Here is a 23,093-nt window from a genome sequence, read left to right as displayed (position 1 = left end):
CCCAACAATTTAGAGGGGCTTTAAAGGTAAAGACCAGTATTGGTAACGCCCCAATTTCAAAAAATGAAATGGAAGCTCTCATTACCAATCATGTGAAAGAATATGTTTTGACTAATACATGATGATAAAAAATTTGCCGGGAAACCGCCTACTAATTCATATATTTGGTAAATTTATCTCTCTCATGGTCGTGTGAGAGAGATAGGGTAGTCCCATATACATCTTTCTGTGTATAGTGCTTGTAACTTTACGAAGAATGGGCCAAATTTCTTATCATTTTGATGATTCCAGAACCTTGCAGATGCTAGATGCTAGATGATCAACCTTTTCTGATCGATTCCACAACGTTTCTTTCACAATGCAATCGCATGACCATTACTGGTCTTTACCTTTAAGCATACATTACTATTCTGCTATCTCCAATTCACAAGAAATGCAATACTCACAGATATTACTTTTTTGTTTGCTTTATTAAGTAAAAAACATACATATTTATGTTTTTAATATATACACAATGGAACGCATAGAGTCACATGGGCAAATACATATTACTGACGAAAACATGTTCCTACAAAATAGATGGACCTGCAGTCAATATCAAATAATACAAACAGAAATCAGAAAATTGATGAGAAATTACGAAATTAAGTGTAAACTGCATTCAATCGCTGCATCCACATTCGAACAAAATAAAAATAATGTAAACAGAAAGTGTGTATATTCATATTCCATCAAAATAATTTCATTGGTTAAAAGGTGGACAGGTTTAAAACCCTTCTGCCGCTTGACTTCGCAGACAGCAAAAAAAACATACAGGAGAGAGAGAGAGATGAGATACCATTGGGTATGAAAATTTTCATCTAGTTTCATACCATCAACATTGAAAGGGTCTAAGGGAACATGACAATCATTGTAAAGCTTGTGAATGCAACATGAATTAATGTGTGAAAATAATAACAAAATATCATAACTACCTCTAAAGGCACAATGCAATGAGACATTGGTAAGGTCAACTAAAACTTGGGGTGTGTTTCACAAGGTCTTTTTTCAATGACAAATGACAAAAATCACTGACAAATCTGCTGATAACCAATCAGAAGCAAGGATTTCAGTAGCTTGTAACAAAAACTGTCATTTGTTACTGATGACAAGTTTTGTGAAATGCCCCCCTGATCATCACTTCTTGGGAGATGCTTATAGCTGCAGCTTTATAAATGTTTCAAAAAAAATACTAACATTTTTTTCTGTTTTGAATTTGAATTTTACTGTAACTAGAAGACAGACATGTTCTTCAGTGACGTGCCTTTTAATCAACATGCATTATTTTAAATCGTCTAATAACTGTATGTCAAAAGTGGGTGCTTTTGAAAAATCGTGCTTACCGTAATCTTGACTAGTTATTGTCTGCTAAAATCTGAAAGCGTGATATGTAACTCGGATCTAGATGCTATGGGTAAGTGCTATTCTAGCTTCCTAACGGTTATATGTCCATAATACAAATAACAACAAATGGCAAATAGAAAATGATTATTGGCATAAGAACAAGCGATTTGGGTATTATTATTGTTTGGAGTGAGAAAAAACGCACAGATGTCTTGATGACTAAGGTTGATCTTTTCACCAGAATATGTTCATCTTTGTTTGTAGACAGATATTCCTTTTTGCACTACATGTCGACATATGACTTACTACTGGGGGTGTTTCACAAAACTTGTCATCAGTGACAAATCACAGTTTCTGTTATAAGCAACTGATTGGTCATCAGCAGATTTGTCTCATTTGTCATTGAGAAAAGGCTTTGTGAAACACCCCCAGGAGTGATCTGTAACCGACATTCAAATAATGATATGGCGCAAGTAATATTTTGCCAACTGCTGCTGACAACTGTTCAACAGCAACAGCTGAACGGTCCTCACATGTTAACTGTTCCTCTCATCATCTTCATGATGCAAATCGCAATGTGAAATAGGTGTGACTTCTTTAGTTTCTTGTCCAGCCTGTTATAGGTGAAAACACTTCTCTTTCCTCCATCCTATTATATTCATCAAATACTGTCAAAAATCCTTCCGCTTTCAAACAGTAACAAAATATAGTCCTTCCTTCTACTGACAAACTTGGCACCATGAAATTGAAATCATGACATGAAAGCATGATCAGTAGGAACTGACCAATCAGACGGGAGATGAGTTTTGCATCGAGGCATGATCATGCTACTGCAGCCAATCAAAAACCAGCAGGTCAATCATCATGGTGATGAAAGGCTTTAAAAGAGGAAAGGAGGTCATGACATGAAAGCATGATCAGTAGGAACTGACCAATCAGACAGGAGATGAGTTTTGCATTGAGGCATGATCATGCTACTGCAGTCAAACAAACCCCTTAACAATAGGAACTCATTTGACTCTCTTCTGCTGCCTGCTGCGGTAGATATCATGGCGTGGTGCATGATGGGATGCATCCTCGTCATCGGAGTCCTCGTCGGCTTGCTTGCTAGCCGTGCCCGTGCCGCCGCCTCGTTTGCGCTTCAGGTCCGTCTCGCCCTGGCTATCGTCCTGGTCCATGCCGTTGGGGATAGGTACAGACTCCTGGGATACTGAGAAGCAAAAGAAACCAAGAAAATTCCTAACATGTAACTGACTAGAGTGAGGCATTTGTGTTGTGCTGTTTTGTGTTGCGTTGTCCTGTGTTGTACCGTGTTCTGTATATATCCATTTACTTTATTGATATATTATTATTGTAAATATGTTATGTCGTTGAGTTTTATTTTCAATAAAAAAATATTTTTAAAAAAAAAATTTAAAAATTGTAGGATAGAGAAAACTTTCATGGATTAGGGTGTTCCTAAAATAAGGATATTTGGAATCACAAAAACAAAGCGAGTCTATCCATGTTAGAGCTCTGTTAATCGTACAATGAACCTAATTCTGTTGACAATTTGTAGGTTCAGACAACCTCGACTCATCAGGACTTTCATGTTTCCCATAAACTAGTCAGACTAACTCATGTAAAACCAGAAACTTTTGCACTTTTGCGTCATGACATGTTGCCAAATTTTAAACGTCATTCCAGCTGCACATATCTTTCACAAATTCTAAAAATGGAGTTTAGGTTCAGTTCTGGGGGGTGTTTCACAAAGATCCTAAGTCAAATTTAACTCTTAGGTTGGACTTAAAATAATGGAGAGCCATTTGTAGCTTTAAAATAAAGCATATTAAAAGGCAAAAATTGAAGTATTTTAGACTTTTCATAAATTCCACATCAAGACATAAAATCTCATAGATAAGAGAAAATAAGAATGATTTGAAAACACATTTTATGCCTTTAAGATAACTTTTACAAAATATTTTTAAAGATGCTAACAGCTTTCCGTAACTGTGAAGTCCAACTTAGGATCTTTGTGAAACACGCCCCCTGGTTTAATATTTAGTGGCATGAAATAATATCCAACCAGTTTTTACGGTGATACTTACGCTCAGGTATTCTGCATTCGGCTATTAACCTCATGAGGTCGTCGACCTTCACGAAGGGACCCTGAAAGCTCTGAGGAGGGGGTAGCTTGGTCAGGACCATAGAGGCAGACAGCGGCAGGGGGAATTCCCCTCCAGGGACGGGGTGCGAGCCAGGCACTGTAAACAAACAGAGGGGTTAGAGGTAATGTATATATGGTGGTTGAGAGCATTATGCATAATATAAAATTTGTCTTCTTTATCATTTTATCAAAAATTTGTCATTGTCATTATCATTAATAACAATAATCTTTTAAAGTCCACTCCAAATTTTATTAAGTTAAACCGAAAATGGAAATTCTTTTTGCCCAATTTATCTACAAGCACAACTTTCACTCAACATAAGCCTAGTACAGTAGAATCACCCATATGAAGATAAGCAGGGATGCCAGTTAGAATTGATCAAAGGGCCTCAAAATCACCTAGAATGAGCTATTATGTTCACAAAAAGCCTAAACTAACGTCTGAAAATAACTTGCTAGGGCCTGAAAACTGGCATCCCTGGATAGGATTCTTACTTGGTGCGACCCGGGGCCTGAATGGTAGCATCTGGTCCAGACTAGGTCTACAAATCTCTTCTTGCTTGCTCTCCCCTGCAGCCTCGGCGCCTTCCTCTGTTCCCTGACTATGTTCCGTGTGGACGGGATTAATCAAGATTTGGAGGGCCCTGTTCGATTGCCTAAGATCCTAAAAACACAAAACAAAATATGATGAAAATGATAACAGAAATCTAAATTAACAATAACAACAATTTCTTCTTGTATGCTCTTTCTCCTGCTATCTCAAGGAAATCAAATAATTTACAATCAATGTATCAACATATTAATGATATTCTTCTTTTTCTTCTCCCTCTAATTAAATCTCTTGTTGCTCCTAATCCTTCTCCTCTACTTCTAGATCTCCTTTTTCTTCGTTTGATTTCTTCTTTTTCTTCTTTTCAAAAAAGAACAAACCTCTTTTGCAGATAGAAAGACATGTCAGGATTTTATGCATTGAATTTTTTTTTTTTTGTATAGTGAATCTAAACAGAGCCTCAAGAAAGATGTAGCTTTTTACAACATTTTCAAGAGGAATGTTCAAGAATGGCCAATTTTCCAGATTTGTTTTTGTTTTGACAAGGACCGGATTTGGTTCACATGAACAACTTTTGTATTTATTTCTGAAACTGAAATGAAAAAGGGAAAGATAATTCATTCAGAGATTCAGATTCAGATTAATTTTATTGGTCCATTTGGAAATTCATTTGTTGGCGTTACATAGGCACATGAACAATATACAATAGAAAATAATATACGCGAATAGATAATATACAGTAGCAAATGTACAATGACAAATTACAAATTCATATGGAAACATGTACAATGACAAATTCATATGGAAACATGTACAATGACAAATTCATATGAAAACATTAAGTCGTTTTTACATAGTGGAATTATATAAGAAAAGTAAAATAGATAAATAAAAGGACTTCCAACACTATTGAAAATGTACGATTGCGTAGAATTTGGAAGTAGTATTGTTGTTATATTTTATTATTATTATTGTTGTCATTATTATCATCATCATTATTATCGTTATCATAATTATTATTGTTACTATTATTATTATTATTATTATTATCATCATCATCAACAGTATTTATTGCATGTATCATTCTTTGTCACGGTTTTATAGCTGAATCCTTTCTTCTTTCTTTCCTTCATAAATTAAACGGTATATAACTACAACTTGGAATAACATATGGCATCATAGGGTATTAATTATTTATTTGCTCGTGATACTGGTACATTCGGTTGAAAAGGAAAGGAAAGGAAAGGGTACAATGCAAATTGATGACTAGCGAAGTGGCAAGATACAGGCTTATTCAAATTGACTGGAGTTGTTCATTGTATTTACGAATGGAAAGCGGGACAAAGGAATTAAGGAATCGTGAGGTTCGAGCCTTCATTGATCTGTACCGCTTCCCCGATCGCATTAGGGTATAGCAGTGATGAAGGGGGTGGTTAGCATTTTCCAAAATCTGGGATACCTGTTTCAGTATTGTACACACGCATTCCTGTTTCAGATCTGTCACTTCGCCAGTCATCTTGCTAGCATGATTGGATATTCTCTGCAGTTTCTTAAGGTTATCCTTTCTGCACCCACCGTACCAAACCGCACAACTAAAAAGCATTACACTTTCTATTACTGACTTGTAGAATAACATCAGAATGGTTCTGTCTACATGGAACGAATTCAGTTTTCGTAGGAAGTACATTCGTTGTTGAGCCTTTGCATACAGAGATTGGCATTGGTCTTTCCATGAGAGTTCGTTATCAATTATTGTACCAAGGTACTTAAAACTCTTGACACTCTGTATATCCTCTCCTTTAAGCATGATTGGATTTGCTTGACCTTTGTTTGTACGAAAATCGAAAGTCATCTCTTTCGTTTTAGCTATGTTTAGTACCAAGAAATTTTCTTCACACCAATTCTCAAACAAGAATAGCTCCTCCCGATATTGGCGTTCATCGTTGCCTTTGATCATGCCAATGATAGCTGTGTCATCAGCATATTTGACAACTGAGACATTATCATTTGACGAGATACAATCGTTTGTATACATGATAAATAATGGTGCTGACAGCACACAACCCTGGGGGGAACCTGTACTCGTAGTAACGTAATCAGACAGAACATTATGCAATTTTACCCTTTGAATTCTGCCTGTTAGAAAATCATGAAACCAGAGTATTAGAGAGGGTTTTACATTCATAGCGGTAAGCTTATTCATCAAGAGATGGGGCTGTATTGTGTTGAAAGCCGATGAAAAATCGACGAATGTTGTACGAACATAACGACCCAATGTGTCAATATGCTGTGCAACCAAGTGAATTAACAATAACACAGCATCATTAACAGATTTGCGTAGTTGGTAGGCAAATTGTAGAGGATCTATTTCAGGCAGTATCTGTGGGAGAATGTGCTTCTGAAGAATAATGCGTTCAAAACATTTCATCACCAATGAGGTGAGGGATATTGGCCGATAGTCATTGGGTTCAGATGCTTGGAGTGTTTTGGCTGCTGGTATTATTGTCGATGATTTCCAGCACAATGGGACATGGTTTTGGTTCAGAGATTCTTGGAAAAGAGTGACAAAAGGGGTGGCTAATTGCCAGGCACATGTTTTGAGTACTTTCCCACATATACTGTCCGGTCCCATAGATTTTCTTGGATTAGTCTTTTTGAAGTACCTGACAACATCATTGTACTGACATACAGTGGGTGTATCATTGAACTGTTTCAAAGTATTTACAATCCTATTACTTTCGGCATCAAAACATTTGTCATCAAATCTTGCATAAAACGTATTAAATTCATTGGCTGTATCATAAACAGAGCTAGATTCTGACACTGGTGGAGATTTCTGCTTCTTTTTATAACCTGTCATCGTTTGCATACACTTCCAACCTTCACGTGGATTATTAGATCTGAATTTACTCTCTAATTGTTCTCTATATTTTCCTTTCGCATCAACAATTTCTTTCTGAATGCTAAGATTAATGTCCCTGAGTTCATCATCATTCTGGTGTGAGAAAGCTCTGTTTCTTTGCACAAACAAATCCTTCAAATTCTTCCTGACCCATGGTTTTTGGTTTGGGAAAACCTTTATTTCTTTATCCTTAATGTGTAAATCTTTACAGAACAAGATATAACCGTTGACAAAATGATGATAAAGAAGAACAGGGAGGAGGAGGAGGAGGAGGAGGAGGAGGAGGAGGAGGAGGAGGAGGAGGAGGAGGAGGAGGAGAAGAAGAAAGAGGAGGAAGAAAGAGGAGAAAGAAAGAGAAGGAGGAGGAGGAGTAGGGGGAGGGAGAGGGAGAGGGGGAGGGGGAGGGGGAGGGGGAGTGGGAGGGGAGGGGGAGTGGAGGGGGAGTGAGAGGGGGAGGGGGAGGAGGAGGAGGAGGAGGAGGAGGGGGAGGGAGAGGGAGAGGGAGAGGAAGAGGAAGAGGAAGAGGAAGAGGAAGAGGAAGAGGAAGAGGAAGAGGAAGCCTGAGCTATCCACTGTGTCTGTTTACCTTATAGCCGAGAGCTTTGAGTTCAGAAGGGTTGCATGGGAAGAGATCTAGGTACCTATATCTGTCCACTAAGAGACTAGTCTCACGATCTTTGTACTCAGTCTTGAAGATCGTCTGTCTCCTCTTCTCAACCTTGATGATACTGGCAAGATCTCCGCACGTTGACTCGAAGTCTTCAAATCGTAGCCATGTCTCTCTGTAAAGAAACAGACAATCAAAACAAAACATGAGAACTACGAACGACCAACAGATCTTGACAATTGTACTATCTGCATGTTTTTATTAACTCCTGTGTTGACTCAACCAATTCTATCTATCTAAGTATCTTCTCCCGGTTCGGAGGTTGATTGCAACATCTCTCCATTTCACTCTATCTTCTGCTATTCTGTTGCACTCTTGCAGTTTTAGTCCACTCAAGTTCTTGACATTCTCTTCCCAGTTGATTCTGGGTCTCCCTCTTGGTCTACAATCAACTATGAAGCATAAAAATAAAAGACATTTACTTTTTCATCGCATTTTGGAGAAAAAAAAATAAGACAGCTATGAATATGCAAGATGACAAAAACTACCAAGAGAACAGAGAAAAGGTCTAAATGATTCCCTGTATGAAAAGCGAAAAATCTTTTGGTGAATCCTGTATTCCAACTAAAACAGTTCTTCGCTTTTTTCTAGGAGGACACATACACATGATTGAAATAGTTCTCTTTTCTTGGCTATGATTTGGTTGACTGTTCAGCTCATGGCACCTCAAATTGTGCATTTTGTTACGTTTGTGATGACTTACCCAGACTGTTCTTGTGGGAGGCTCCCTGATGTGAGAACTCTCTCAAACAGAACCCTTGTGTTATTATCCTCTGAAAATTAAAGAGAGAAAGACATTCATAGCAGAGCTGCCAACCTCCAGAACAGAAAATCAGTAATCACAAGGCTCGAAATCAGCAACTTCCTAAGCGGCGCTATGAATCTAAAAAAAACTAGATGGAACTTTGACTGCGCGCAGTCAAAAATGATGCCTCCGCCATAGAGCAATTTTACAAACCAAAACAGAAACAATTTTTAAATTCAAGTTTGATTGTAATCCATCTGTGGGTTTTAATGATAATGCATGCACAAGCTATTTTTGGCATACATAATGAGCCATGTGACCTTTGACCTTCGACCTGGTGACCCCAAAATCTAATCAGTTCATTGGCTCTGCAAGATACATACATGACTTGAGTTTGATAGTAATCTGTCTATTTGATCTCATGATAATGCGATCACAAGCTATTGTTGGATACATAAAGACCCCTGTGACCTTTGACCTGGTGACCCCAAAATCGAATCATTTCATTGGCTCTGCAAGATACATACATGACCTGAGTTTGGCAGGAATCCATCAATCGGTTCTTGAGATAATGCGATCACAAGCTATTTTGCATACATAATGAGCCCTGTGACCTTTGACCTTCGACCTTGTGACCCCAAAATCTAATCAGTTCATTGGCTCTGCAAGATACATCCATGACTTAAGTTTGGCAGGAATCCATCAATCAGTTCTTGAGATAACGCGATCACGAGCCATTTTCGCATACATAATGAGCCCTGTGACCTTTGACCTTGGATCTCGTGACCCCAAAATCTAATCAGTTCATTGGCTCTGTGAGATACATACATGACTTAAGTTTGGCAGGAATCCATAAATCGGTTCTTGAGATAACGCGATCACGAGCCATTTTCGCATAAATAATGAGCCCTGTGACCTTTGACCTTGGATCTCGTGACCCCAAAATCTAATCAGTTCATTGGCTCTGTGAGATACATACATGACCCAAGTTTGGCGGGAATCAACCAATCGGTTCTTGAGATAACGCGATCACGAGAACGGGACGTACGGACGTACGTACGGACGGACGTACGGACGGACGGACAACCCAAAAACATAATGCCTCCGGCTACTTTGTAGCGGAGGCATAAAAAGGGCATGACAACACTGCGCGGATGCATGCGCACATGATTGTTTGAAATTTTGGTGATTTTACTCACACAAAGTTGCTAAATATTGATTATTAGGTCATGACAACACATCAGTTTTCCATGAAAAATTGGCTTCTATTACGAGAATACCGCCATACTGCCCAGCAATCGCTACGATAAATCATATTTACGCAACAACAACATTTTTATTTTTTTTAATTGTAATATCCATAATTTTAGACAACATTCTGTAATTCCGTAATGATTATTAGGGGAAATTACAGGAAATCTGTACTAGTTGGCAGTTCTGTCATAGAGAGGAGAGAAAATATTGGAGGAAACCTAACTTGTATCTTTAAATAATTAAACCAAATATATTGGTATACTGGATGTTGATGAAAATAGTTACAATGTACATCCTACATAGCTCAAAATGTCCTTCATATTTTCTTTATTAAAGACAGAAAGCCAATAAACCTTGGAATAGTGAGTAATAAAACAAGATTGCTGAATACCATATATATATTTAAATTGCTTCTTTTATACAGAAGGCTCTTAAGTTTCAAGACTAATTTCAACATTCTTACAGGTTTTTACTGCAGGCATGCTAAATATCCTACTTGAAGTGACAGACTGGCAAGTCAAATAGAAACAAATCGGCCGTCTATTGGAAACAGCGTCCGTAAGCGGATTTCTGTAATATTTCTGTAATGAATCTATCACTGTGGAAAAGAAGTTCAAACGGTTGACCATACTAAAAGGTGTGGTAATTTTTGTTTACCTGACTGCTAAGAAAACATAAATGCTTGTTAGTAAGCAACCAGAGGACTGACGGCTTTAGGTCCACTCCGAGGGACCATACTTACCATTGAGATGAGAGAGGTAGTCCACGTAGGCTAAGATGTACTCAGGGACATTGCCGTACTTCTTGAGACCGAGCTCAAAGATCTTGAATGCTACTTGAGAATCCTGATTGAAAGAAAGAATGGGAGAGTGTGAGGTGGGATCAGGACAGGTATTTTGATTCTTAAAGGCATCGGTTAGACATTTAACAATGTTAAATCTGAGATGCATGGCCTGACACATTATAAGTGTCTGTGATATGGAGTATTATTAACCATATCAGACATCTGAGCAAGGCAATTTTTAAATGGTATTGCCCTCGAACTTAAATTAAAAAAGCCAACAAAACAACGCGCTAAAGAAAAATATTGACCGCTCATAAAATTAAATGGATCAGGTAAGAAGCCATTATCAAGACACACTTGTGAGCCTCACATGAACGAAATATTCACCAACAAAAGTTAGATAATTGATTTAATGTCATGAATCATGATAACCCATGTAATTGACGGCCTTTCGCATCAAGTAAAGTTAGAGCTTATCCGATGAGACTTCAGATCATATGAATACTAGTAACCTACAAGACTAGCGAATCTTTGGGTGTAAGTGAATAGGTTTCTGTCGACATACCTTGCTGCAGTAGTACTCCATGAGTGCCGCCGCTACGTAGACATGGTACTTGCTCCTCGGGTCCTCCCTGCCTTTCTTGAACACCGTCCTGGCGGCCTTGATGCCTTCAGCTCGACGGGCAAACTTCATGTACTGCACATAAACCTGGATCACACATAAAGACAAATAGGAGGGAACAGTTGAGACTTTACAACAGGAGAAGAAAAACAGCCTAAAGAGTTTCTTGGATTTTTCAAATTTACTTGTGTGCAAAAAAAAATCTTAGGTGTTTCAAGTGCTTTTTTTTTTAAATGGGACTACAATATTTCTGTAATACAGTATTTCTGTTGGTTCTTCCAAAGACAATGAATCCCATGCAACATATTTGACATTTCTCAAAAGCCAGGTAAACACACACACAAACACAATTTGTTATATTATTGAATCAAGTATATATACCAGAGTTGGGTCAACATCTTCGTGAGCCAGCATCCTTGAGTAGATGTTGTGAACTTTTTCGTACTTCATCCTTCCCTGTGATTTCAAAACAAGAATTAAATCATTAAATTGGCAACAGGATCATGTTTGAAAGAGAGAAAGAAACTTTTTTTTATTTTCAAATACAACTTAATGACTTTGATAAAATATTTTCACAATTTTCAATGGGCTATCAATTCTGATAGTTATGTGCCTGCTACTACAGGATAGTCACATAATTATTGTAGAGTTGTAGAGTTATACAGCAAAATTGCTAGTTTTCCTCCCCTGGTTGGGGGAGGGTCGCTTTGATTAACAGATTCATAGGTTTGACTATGAATTATCCAACAAGTATCAGTACATCACAAAATGCTTTTTGGATATGGTTGGGTGAAGCTAAGGATTAAGGGTTAGTATTAAGGGTTATGGTTAGGGGTGAGGGTTAGAGTTAGGGTTATGCCCTAGTGTAAGGGTTAGGTCACCTGTGTGGTGGGGTGTTCTACCGTTCCTCCAAAGAGTCGTTACTTACCTCTTCAAAATCAGCATACGCAAAGTAAGTGAGGTAGTTCTTCTTCATGATGGTGGAGATGGCTCTCTCGTAGACCGCTGCTGCTTCATCACTGTACACCTTACCACTGTTCATGTCCTGAAAAATAAAAATTATATATCAAGAACATGTTAAAGCCCCACTGCACTACTTGTAGCTACTTGCGCCCTCTATACAGCAAACAATGCCTAAGCAGCCCCCTATGATCCCCTTTTTCTTATGTTAATTGAGAGCTTATTTGATGAGACAACCACCTGCCAGTGAACACGCAGAGGGAGGGTCTAATCAATCCTGGGGGGTGTTTCACAAAGATCCTAAGTAGAACTTAACACTAAGTTGGACTTAAAAATTATGGACAGCCATTGGAGCCTTAAAATAAAATATATTCAAAAGCAGAAATTCAAGTATTTTAGACTTTTTATGAATTCCACATCCAGAACATGAAGTCTCCTTGATGATAGAAAATATGAATGATTTGAATCAACATTTTATGCCTTTCAAAAATAACTTTTACAAAATATTTTCAAAGATGCTAATGGCTTTCCATAATATTTAAGTCCAACTTAGAGATAAGTTCAACTTAGGATCTTTGTGAAACACCCCCCTGGTCAAAGAAGTCAAGATGTTTCAGTACTTTTTCCATGCACTGCCATGAACACTTGCTTTCATTTGAAACCTGTGTGATCAACTACAGAACTTTGAAGAGCTTGAAGCAAACTTTCACAGGAAAAACTTTACAAAACAGTTTTGACAAACGTATCAGATATTCCTCAGATCAAATTGTAACAGGGGAAACAGGTCTAAATCCACAATAGAGACAACAAATATCATTGAGAATATAAAATTTTCAACAGCTTAGCCTGTCCTTCTTTCATATAACCAAATCATTTACAGAAAGAAAAAAAAATTCAAATAGGCAATTTTTTCAATAAATAACAAAAATTACTTATTTCTCTTATAAACTGGTGAAGCAAGTACTTACTGAAGTAGTCAGTCTGAAATATTTCAATTTCAAATAATGTATTTTCTTGTCTGACTTATAAAGATTATCAGCTGCCAATTTGGAATAGAAAACCCCAATCAATCAACCTTAAAATTACTTTGAGGAAATATTGAGAAACACTTACCCCCTTCTCTGTGAAGATTCTGCTAGCGCTCTCCAGATAGAGAGCAAACTCATACCAGACATCGGGGTGATGGCCAAGACACAACAGACACTGCTCAAAGGCAAACATCACTGAAAAAAGGAAAACAAGAAAAGTGAAAATTTACTAAAGATAAAATATTAATAATTTTTTTCATAAAAAAAGCATTGAACATGCAGTTGAATTCTTTAAAAGCAATTTGAAAGTTAAGGTAATGTTTTAATTCTAATAGAAACTTCAGTAAAGTATTTGTTTTTGATACAATGAGTTGTTTAGACCATTAAAACACAAACAAACAGAAAGTTGCTACATACATGTAGGTATCGCATTCAATGAAGAGCGAAATTCACATTTTGCACATATGAGGCTATGTATAATCTATCTATACCTGGACGACTGTCACAACCCACTCATTTTTCTCATCCTTAAAGTGCTGCTTATTTCATAGCTACAGTAGTGAGTACTATAATTCTCTATCAAAATTATTTTGCAGATAGGTATTTCAATTTTTCAAAATTTAATGTAAATATTATTAGATTATGTAACAACTGATTTTAAATCATATATTATCAGAACTCAACATTTCCCTCATTTAGCAAAGAAAAAAAAAGGTAGAGAAAAATGATCAAAGCATAAATGATCAAAGCAAAAGTTAATGTGGTTGTATGAGCAAGTGTGCGCTGGTAAAATGGCGACTGGCTGAAATGCTCCTCAGGGAGTGGAGAATGTGCATACATTGTGTGCAGGTGAGCCTGAATCCGATGACCGGGTAATAATATATCTGTAAACCGCTTAGAAACATTGTTGTATAGATGTATTGGGCATTATATGAAAAGCAGAATATTATTAAGAAGAAACAGGAGAATACAAAATAAAACAAGTGATAAAAGTAGAAGTAAGAACAGTACAAAACCACCAACCTCTCTTGGTGATGAGCATCTGATCCTCCGTCCTGAGAGGGTTCTGTTTCTCCCAGTTGACGTACTTCTTCCAGAGTTCAATCTGCCTGGCCTCTTCCGCTGTACCCGTCGGAGGGACCGAGGGGTTGTTCCTGTTGAGACCCTTGGTGATGGCTTCGTACTCCTGTAGATCAGAGAAATTGGGAAAGTATTTTTAATGAAAATAAAGTATACAAAACAAAAGGATTTCAAGATTTTGAAAAGAAAGTGTTATAACAAAGGAACTATCTTATGAAGAACAACATTACAAGTCTGATCAGAACATGGGAATCTGTCTTCATATTTTGATTTATTTTTTTTAATTTTTTTTTTTTTTTTGGGGGGGGGGGGGCTGTAAAACATTAAGGCCCCCAAAGAGATTGTTGGAGTCAAGTGCAATTCCTATTGGGAATGAAGCTTTCGCTAGAATCTTAAACTCACATCTTGTTGTTGCCGTTGCCACAAAGTTTGAAGGGGAGGGGGGGGGGGGGGGTTCTCATTCCTTTTCATACATTTAACTTTGCTCATTCTTATCATGCAATATGGAGCATTGGAAAATTAGTTATTCATAAAAACAGGGACTAATTGTTTCATGAAACAATTAGTCGGTGGTTTTCACCGACTAATATCATTTTCACCGACAATTCTATTGTCACCGACTATTTTCCAGGCCTCTGATTGGTTAAATTTAGTCAGTGCTGACAGTTGTCGGTGGACAATGTTGATGAAACACCCCCCAGATGAAATATTTGCGTAATCACTCGAGTTTCTTACCTTGGCAACCCTCCTGGCATTCATGTAATCTCTGCTCCTATCTTCAATCATCTTCTTGGCTATCATAATATTGATACCCTGTATAAAAAAAGGGGGGGGGGGGGAGAGAAAATAAATCATTAGCACTGCATCAAAATAAACACACTTTCCTTGTGTAAGTACTCTACATTCGACATTAAGGACCGAAAGCACTTTCAAGATTATTTCCAACAACACGGTAGTCATTAAGATTGAATCAATATCATCATCATGCTTACATTTTCATAGTTGTTGTAGTCTTTCCACAGAGCCTCGATGTTTGACATTGGATTGACGATACCCCGTTGGAACACACGCCTCACGGCAGTGATCCTCTGGTTCTCAGCGTATGAACCTACTGCTTCACTGTTGGAGGAACAAGTAATGGAGGAATTTAACTAATAAAGATTAAAAGGCGAGGGTGAACACATCTGATTTCAATCGGTAAAAACTCTTTCACCGTCATCACTCTTGTGACACCTCACAACTTATAATATAACTTGTATCTCATTTGCCCTTTTTCTCTGTCTCTTACCTTTTGTATGTTATTGCCTTGGTCATGTTGGTCATGAATTTTTGTTATATATATATTATACTTTGTGCAAACAGCATCTTGTTCTTTTCAAAGTTGATCCGTTTTTTAAAACCACATTTGTATGTACTATTGCCAATGTATATTGTACATAATTCAGACATTTGGCTGCGAAGTGCAATCATAATAAAACCTTTTCAATCAAAATCGAGTTTCCAAAAAGTATAAAGACTCAAACTTCACAAGTCAAGTTTTCAATCGGTGTCTTTTACAATGTCCATACATTATCTTCTCAATAAATAATTTCAACTAATTTTTAAGCCCTTTTTTAATTTCATTGGTCCGAGGTGATGTGTCCTACAGACTTTTTTGGGGGAAAGGGTTGGAGTAAATTCAAGTTCTGAAAATGGGTAATATGACCAATGGGTAATGTTTGTCCACTGGTACACACACATACAAAACTCATTAGAATTAGCGACAGAAAATGCCCTCAAAAATAGGGTCTTTTCCTTTGGGGAGAAGTTTTCTACTCTTTCATTCGGGGAGTGGGGGGGGGGGGGGCAAGGGTATAGTCTCCGCCATCCAATGGCTAGACGTCTTTAATCTACACTCCATAACAGAAATTGATGGGAGTTTTTCCAAATAGGAAGAGAAGATATCCCGGCTTAGATTTTATTTTGTTCGGGGGGGGGGGGGGGGGGGGGGGGGGGGGGGGCTTTATAGCCACATCATGGCAAAACCACTGTAAAATAGCTATGTACACCTATCCTATTCAACTTACACTCCCTTCAAGAAGTTGATGTAGTCGTTCCAGATGGGATACGAAAAGATGTCCATTCCCATCTTATCCAAGGCAAAGTCATACGCTGGGCCATCTTCTCTCTGTATGACGATAGACTCCCTTAGTCTCCTTGACGTAGGCTAGGTAGCACTTCCATAGGTCAATGTTGAGCACTTTCATCAGACATCGTTGAAACAGCTGGGGTAGGAGACAAGTGTTTGTGCCATGGTGGATTGAAAAAATATAGTGAGCCAATAATTTCTTTTTGGGGGTGAACATTATCTTTTGACAAGTCCCACCAAAAAAAAAACACACTTGCTTCTCACAGCATTCGCTACCATGCAATGAACCGTGCTCTGTCAATAAATAACAATTTTCTCTTCTCTTTCTCTCTTACTCTCTCCAATAAATCTCTGGCTCTTGAATTGTCATTTAGTCTAAACTAGATGCAATCCACATTGCAGTTTCATTCTATTTCTAACAAACCAACATGTCTCTTTACTCATAGTACACATCAAATCTTCATGACAAAATATACATAATGGCTATGACATGAAGATAAATACACACATTGCAATTAAAATGTCTGAGCATGCTAGCAGGAGCATATTTTTTTTAAAGAATTAAGCACTTTTGATCATCATACCTTTTCAACTCTCTCGTAGTTCTTGCTCCTCATCTACAAGTAGAAATTGATGGCAAAGTGGTTCCATGAAGTTAGACCAGGATAAAGGTGTTTTTGTGCAGAAACAAATATGTAGACTGTTTAACATGTTTATTTTGTACTTATTATTAAATGATGGTTCTGACCAGGGAGAAGAATAAATATATTTTCCAATACACAGTCGAATTTAATTCAAGTCAAATTATATCCTGCATCAAAAAATATTGGTTTTTGATTGGTTGAGAGCTTGTCATGTGACCAGAAATATTTCAACTATCGTAAGGTTGCTCTATAAAAAGCACTACCAGTATTTGGGAGTAAAAGTACTAGAGTTGGAAGAATTCAAAAAAAATAATAATAAATGTTTATTTTTTTAACTTTTTTTTTAAAGACAAATTTTGATGCAGGATATAAAACAAATATACCATGCCTTCTTTCGAGGTACTGGTTAAAACTATGGGCCTCGGTGACTCCAAAAGTACCAATTGCTTCGGGGCTATGCCCCTCAGCAAACAGTACTATTGGAGTCACCTCCTGCGCATAGTTTTAACCAGAAACTCTCACGACAGTGTATATTTGTATATTTTTTTGCAGTCCCAGCAGATTCTGCAGGGTTAACTGTTATTTCAATTTGTTGTCATTGATTATCTTGTACATTAGTCAATTACTTCAAGTTTGTATGGTTGTATTTTGCATTAGATTGAATTGTAACGGTAGTGTAGAACTGAACTGAAAACAGGGACCATTGGATTGTATACATTTAAGGACTAAGAAAGGGAAGGTCTTCAAATTATTTTTTTGTACGAAGAATTTTTTCATTGTGGGAGAGGGTTGGTGGGAAATATGCACAAACATTTTCCAGAATTTTTCCCTGTATACCCTATGTTCTCAGAGAGCCTGTTTTGACAAACAATTTTTTTACTTCGGTGCCCCATAACACAAAGGTCCGTCAGGGGCGGATCTAGCCAGCGGCGAGGGAAGGAACCCCAATTCATGAGAAAATATTAGCAGGGGGGGGGGGGGGAGAGGGGGGAGAGGGGAAATTTAAAGGGTGGTAGTGAGCACAATTTTCTTTTTACTCAATTCCCCCTCCCCCCCCCCTTGAGCAACAAAAAAAAAAGGTAAAAATTTTGTTTACCAGTAACACTTTTGGGGGGGGGGGCAGAGGTGGGAGCCCGGGCCCCCCGTGCTCCCACCCTGGAGCCGCCATTGTGCAACAAGTCGACTATCAACCAATCAGAATGTTGTTTTTGAATTTGCAATTGATCGCAAACATCTGTGTTATGGGGCCTTGAATTAATGTTATGAAATTATTGTTTGAAGCTTGTATTATATTTTATTTCATAGGGAATTGCTCCTTCAAAAAAAAAGGGTATTGACCTCTTGCTCCACGTAGCTTTTCCAGTAGCGTCCTGAGTTTGCTGAGTTGCAAACGTCGTAACCACAAGCTCGTAAAGAGTCCTGGCTTTCTCCACAGGTTGGTTCTAAGTGAGACATCGTGAGATAGAGAGTGGGGAAAAGGGAACGTTGGATTGTTGACATACATGTATTTCATCTTTCAAGAGAAGATTAATTTGGGGGTAATTTCATTACAAATATTGTACACTTCTGTCAAGCACTTTTCTTGGCATATATCAGAGAGAGATAGATAGAAATAGAGAGAGAGATAGAAATAGAGAGATATAAATAGAGAGAGAGAAAGAGAGAGAGAGAGAGAGAGAGAGGGGGATGGAGGGAGGGAGAGAGAGAAAGAAAGAGAATAGAGGGAGGAGAGAGAGAGAGAGAGAAGTGAAAAGACACCCAGAAGGACAGGGTAGAGAGAAAACAGTTTAAAGAGGGAAATAAAGAAATAGGCAAGACTGAGATGGGAGGAGTGAGATAAAGAGATGAAAAGAGAAAGGAGAGGTAAACAGAACAAAAAGAGAGATGAGGGAGGGATAAAGAAATAAGATCAGTGTACGGTATTTAGGTGATAGGGATTATTATCATACTACTAAGGAGAAAAGAAAAATAAAATGGAAAGAAAGCTCCTCAAAGAGGGAAGAAATGAGAAAGAGAGAGAGAGAGAGAGAGAGAGAGAGGAAGGCAGGGTCAAAGGTAAAGGGCAAGGGATTATGAAAAGAAAAAGAAAGTGTTGAGGTCAGATCATACTCTCCTCTCTGACTATTCCAAGGTTGAAGCTCTTGACAGAAGGCACAAGTAAACAATTCCATTAATCCTCTTTTAAGAAAATAAATGAAACCAACAGAACTTATTTTCTTCTTGTAGGGATGGCCCCATACCAATGATAATGATATAAATCAGTCTATGTATAAAAATTGCAAGACACACAGCGATTTACGAAAATGAGCCTTCACAAACTATTTTTACCAATCCAATATATTTCCTACATAGAACCATTTCAACATTACCGTGATACACGACCATCCCTTTCAGCTCCATTCAGACAAGACTTTGTAAACCGCCTAAAGACTATGGCGGCAAAACTTAGCAAGTTTTTTTGTATCATAAAGTGAAAAAGCAAAAGCCAATATTTTGATGGTTTAAAAAGAAATGCACAACGCAGTAGCCACCATGCATACTCTCTAAAATAGTGTCTTCAATATTTAAATTTGAGTGCACTCGACTGATCGCAATTAATTTTCACCTGCCTTTTTTTTTTTTTTTTTTTTTTTGGCGGTGGTTTCATTTCATCATGTCTGAAAGTACCTTTACACATTTGACACATTGTGGAAAAAACAAAACTTTAACAAATCACAAAACAAAAGTGATACTTTATTAATACGGAGCAAATAAATTATACGACCTAAATATTGACCTAAACATCAATCAAATACTGTACTTATTCATTCTAGATATAAAGTAAAAAGATTAAGCAAATGAAACTTTTTCATCAAATTCTTGCCTTATTTGGTTAATGACTTAATGTTATGAAGTTATTCTACCATTCCAAACAAATTGCATAACAAGATTTCATTTACTACAAGGCTAAAAGTGAATTTGCTTGTTTGGAATAAGCAGACTAATTAATTATTATGACAACCTTCATAAGTGACTTTAATAGGAAGGTAGAGTACTAGAGTTGGTTGTAACAACCAATTAGGACAAGGGTAAAATGGATATTGAATTATATACACTGTATATCTCTTCTTCTTAGAGTTCTTATCTTCCCGTTTTTGTCTTCTTTTCTCCTTCTTTTCTTCTTTCTCCTGTTCATCTTCTTTCTTCAATTCTCTTGGTCGTTCAGTCTTCTTGGGTAACATCTTCCTCTCCATTCTTCTTCTTTTTGCTTTTAGTTTCAGTTCTTCTGCCTTCTTTTTACTTCTTTTTCTTCTCTGTTCTTCTAAGAGTATAATACTGCTACTTTTGATAATCGATAACAATTTGGTTTTAGAAGATGTGCTATTTTGCACACTATGAGTACTCATTGCTTCATAGTTCTTCAATGTTTTTTTCAAATTGATCATTTGAATAAATCAAAGCAAACTACACTGTAACATTAGAATTTAATCATGAAAATCCTCTAGAAAACAGCTTATAAAATATAAAATAAGATTGGAAAAAACCTCCCTTCTTGCCTTTGCACCAGTTGCCTACTTGCTCAACGACAATATAGATAATTGAGAGACAAGCAACAAATGACAAAACACAATAATATGTCTTCATCTCATTTTAATAACTTGTGATTCTTATATTTCAAACCCAATTAAACCTGCAAGGCATCTAATGTGAAGGGGTACTCAAAACATTAAAAAAATAAAGACTAAGACTAGACAACAAAAATTGACACAACGAACAAAAGAAACATTTGGCATTGCATGTTCAGAGATATTAATCTTTTATTTGTCGGTTGAACCAACTCGACGGTTCTCCTTTAAACCCAAACTCAAACTTTTTACTGCATACGCTTGTATAGAAAAAGACAAGAATGCAATAAAACACACTTGAGAGGATATCGTTTTTATTCTTTTTTTTATTTGTACCAATGAATTTATTCACTTTTCTTTTTTGAAAATATTCCTGCTTCTTGGTGGTCCCTGCGAACTTGTGAAATGTTAGGACCCTTACCTGTGCTTCTCGTAAAAGAATATTCCATGCGTCGGTGTCAAGGGATACAAATGGATTTTCCGCTGGGCCTTCTTCACTTTCTCAGGAACATACCCCCAGCCTGTTTTTGTCGAAGCGGAGAGAAAAATTTTGGGGAAGAGGGAGTTAATTGCTGGGAGATATTTATACGATACCTAATCCAACTTATCATACAATCTTTACAAGGCTGCACAAGAGTTTGGGTCAAGCATATAAAGATCACACAGGTTTAAGCACTCATATCACAAATCAGACTCTCAAACATCCACACACTAAGACTGATGAAGGAAAAGGAGGCTTGATTTGAGTTGCTATCCTCACAAACTATTTATTATTTGATGTGAATCATGAAGGTAGAGATTTATTTTTAAAGTGGAGACTTACAGTACAAGTTATAACAACCAACCCCAGACAATACCCCATCCCTAGGCAACTACATGTGCATGTATACCCTCGGCTCAAGACTCGTATTCGCTGGATCTGATCACTACCACCCGACAACTCATCCCTTTTTTGCACCCACATGTAACCCCTAATGAAAAAAATATAAAATAAAAACTCACCACAATAAGTTACCCTCATATCTTGGGGAGGGGGGGGGGGGGGGATTAAATAAGCGGAATATATGGGTTCATTTTCTTGGGGGGGGGGGGGTAGTCATTCAGACCAGGTAGCTAAGGAGGATGTATTCTCTAAAAGAAAATCAGGTTCAACACTTATTTTGAAGTAATTATTAGAGTTGTATAGCCAAGAAAAGGTAGAAAAGAAGCACTGCACCATTCCAATCACACTACACTCAATTCAGCCTCATTCAATTATCTACAGTGTACAATATCTAAGTACCGTAATCACATCTATCAGAGTTGTTTTTCCAGAAAACTATGTTTTTAACTAATATCCAACGGTCCTCAGTAAGCAACTCATTTTTTACACCAATACTTACCCAATCTGGTAGAAAAATCCTTCCATTTACTTAAAATAAACAAAAAATTAACATAATTAATGTTATGATCTAACTCAGACAGATTCATGTGCAATACCTGAGATATAAATAAACAAAGATTCTTCTTTAGAGACTCTAAAATCTATAATGCTTTCACAAAGTTTTCCCCCTTTGAAATTTGAATAAGTTTGAGGGAGTGACTAAATAAGGACTTGAAGTTATTGTTACATACAATTCTTAACTTGCAACTACAGTTGTACATGTACATCTCATATTTGAGCGTGAACAACGGTGTCAGTAAGTTACATGTAAATTGTAGCACGAGGCACAGAGTTGCACTAAGAGCTATATGAATTTGGGGTAATATTCAAGAGCATTATAGATTTGGAGAAACTTTAGGAAAACATTCATGCATCTCCCAAACTCTTGTGCAGTTATAACAATTCCATAGACTACAAAGACTTTGAATGATGCACTTTCATTGTAAGACATTACAATCAAGAAATGTTTTTATTACTGGGCAAAATGGTGAAATTGTTAAAACATTAAATATAAATAAAATATCATTCATTCAATAAAATATCATATTATAAAATTGCACATGTATTCTTATTTTTCTTTGCTTTTTAACTTATGCATCAAAAGGTACTAAACTGTACCATGACATACCGGTAATAAAAAATAAATCATGTACAAAAAAAAATGAGAAAATATTGCAATCTTAGAATCAAATAAATTGGAAATTCTACAGAAGCAGGTGAATATTCAAAATCAATTAAAAAATAAAACACACATTCAGATATCAATAATCCTTTGGGTAATTCACAAAAAAACAACTTATATTTTCATAGAAATTGTTATCTAATTCATGCAATCTTTTGAACTGTATGTGTGAATCCATTAGCTTGTTTTAAAGTTTCAATAATCTCTCAAATTACACAAGAATATCTAAGTGTCTAAAAGTAATTGGAATGACACAAAATAAAAAAATATATGTTCAAATTTAAAACATAGAAACTTAGAAAGTGTCAGCTACTAGTACTAAAGTAACGTTTAAAAGGGACCCGTCATTTACATGTATGATTATTGATTTCCGTTCTATATCTTTTTACAGAAATAACATACTGTACTGTACATTTATTAACAAAGTCAGTTGTATGCCGGGCATGAAACCCCAAACATATAAAGTAAAACATTTCTGATTCTGATGATT

The 23,093-nt window shown here is 36.8% G+C and overlaps 1 protein-coding gene across 1 annotated transcript; it reads right to left on the bottom strand.

Moving 5' to 3' along the window:
- Positions 1 to 455: 455 nt before the first annotated feature.
- LOC591939 (cleavage stimulation factor subunit 3) lies at positions 456 to 18,291 on the bottom strand. The gene is given in 18 exon segments (XM_030988575.1): positions 456 to 2,593; positions 3,471 to 3,626; positions 4,025 to 4,193; positions 7,568 to 7,763; positions 8,352 to 8,421; positions 10,390 to 10,492; positions 10,997 to 11,140; positions 11,435 to 11,509; positions 11,982 to 12,098; positions 13,127 to 13,236; positions 14,065 to 14,227; positions 14,857 to 14,934; positions 15,114 to 15,240; positions 16,188 to 16,272; positions 16,275 to 16,304; positions 16,307 to 16,385; positions 16,834 to 16,866; positions 18,232 to 18,291. Coding segments are annotated over 17 exon segments (1,935 nt in total). The 5' UTR covers positions 18,232 to 18,291; the 3' UTR covers positions 456 to 2,393.
- Positions 18,292 to 23,093: the final 4,802 nt, after the last annotated feature.

This window comes from Strongylocentrotus purpuratus, unplaced genomic scaffold, assembly GCF_000002235.5.
Source record: "Strongylocentrotus purpuratus isolate Spur 01 unplaced genomic scaffold, Spur_5.0 spur5_scaffold_17, whole genome shotgun sequence".
Lineage (NCBI taxonomy): Eukaryota > Metazoa > Echinodermata > Echinoidea > Camarodonta > Strongylocentrotidae > Strongylocentrotus > Strongylocentrotus purpuratus.
This window is presented reverse-complemented; position numbering and strand designations above follow the sequence as displayed.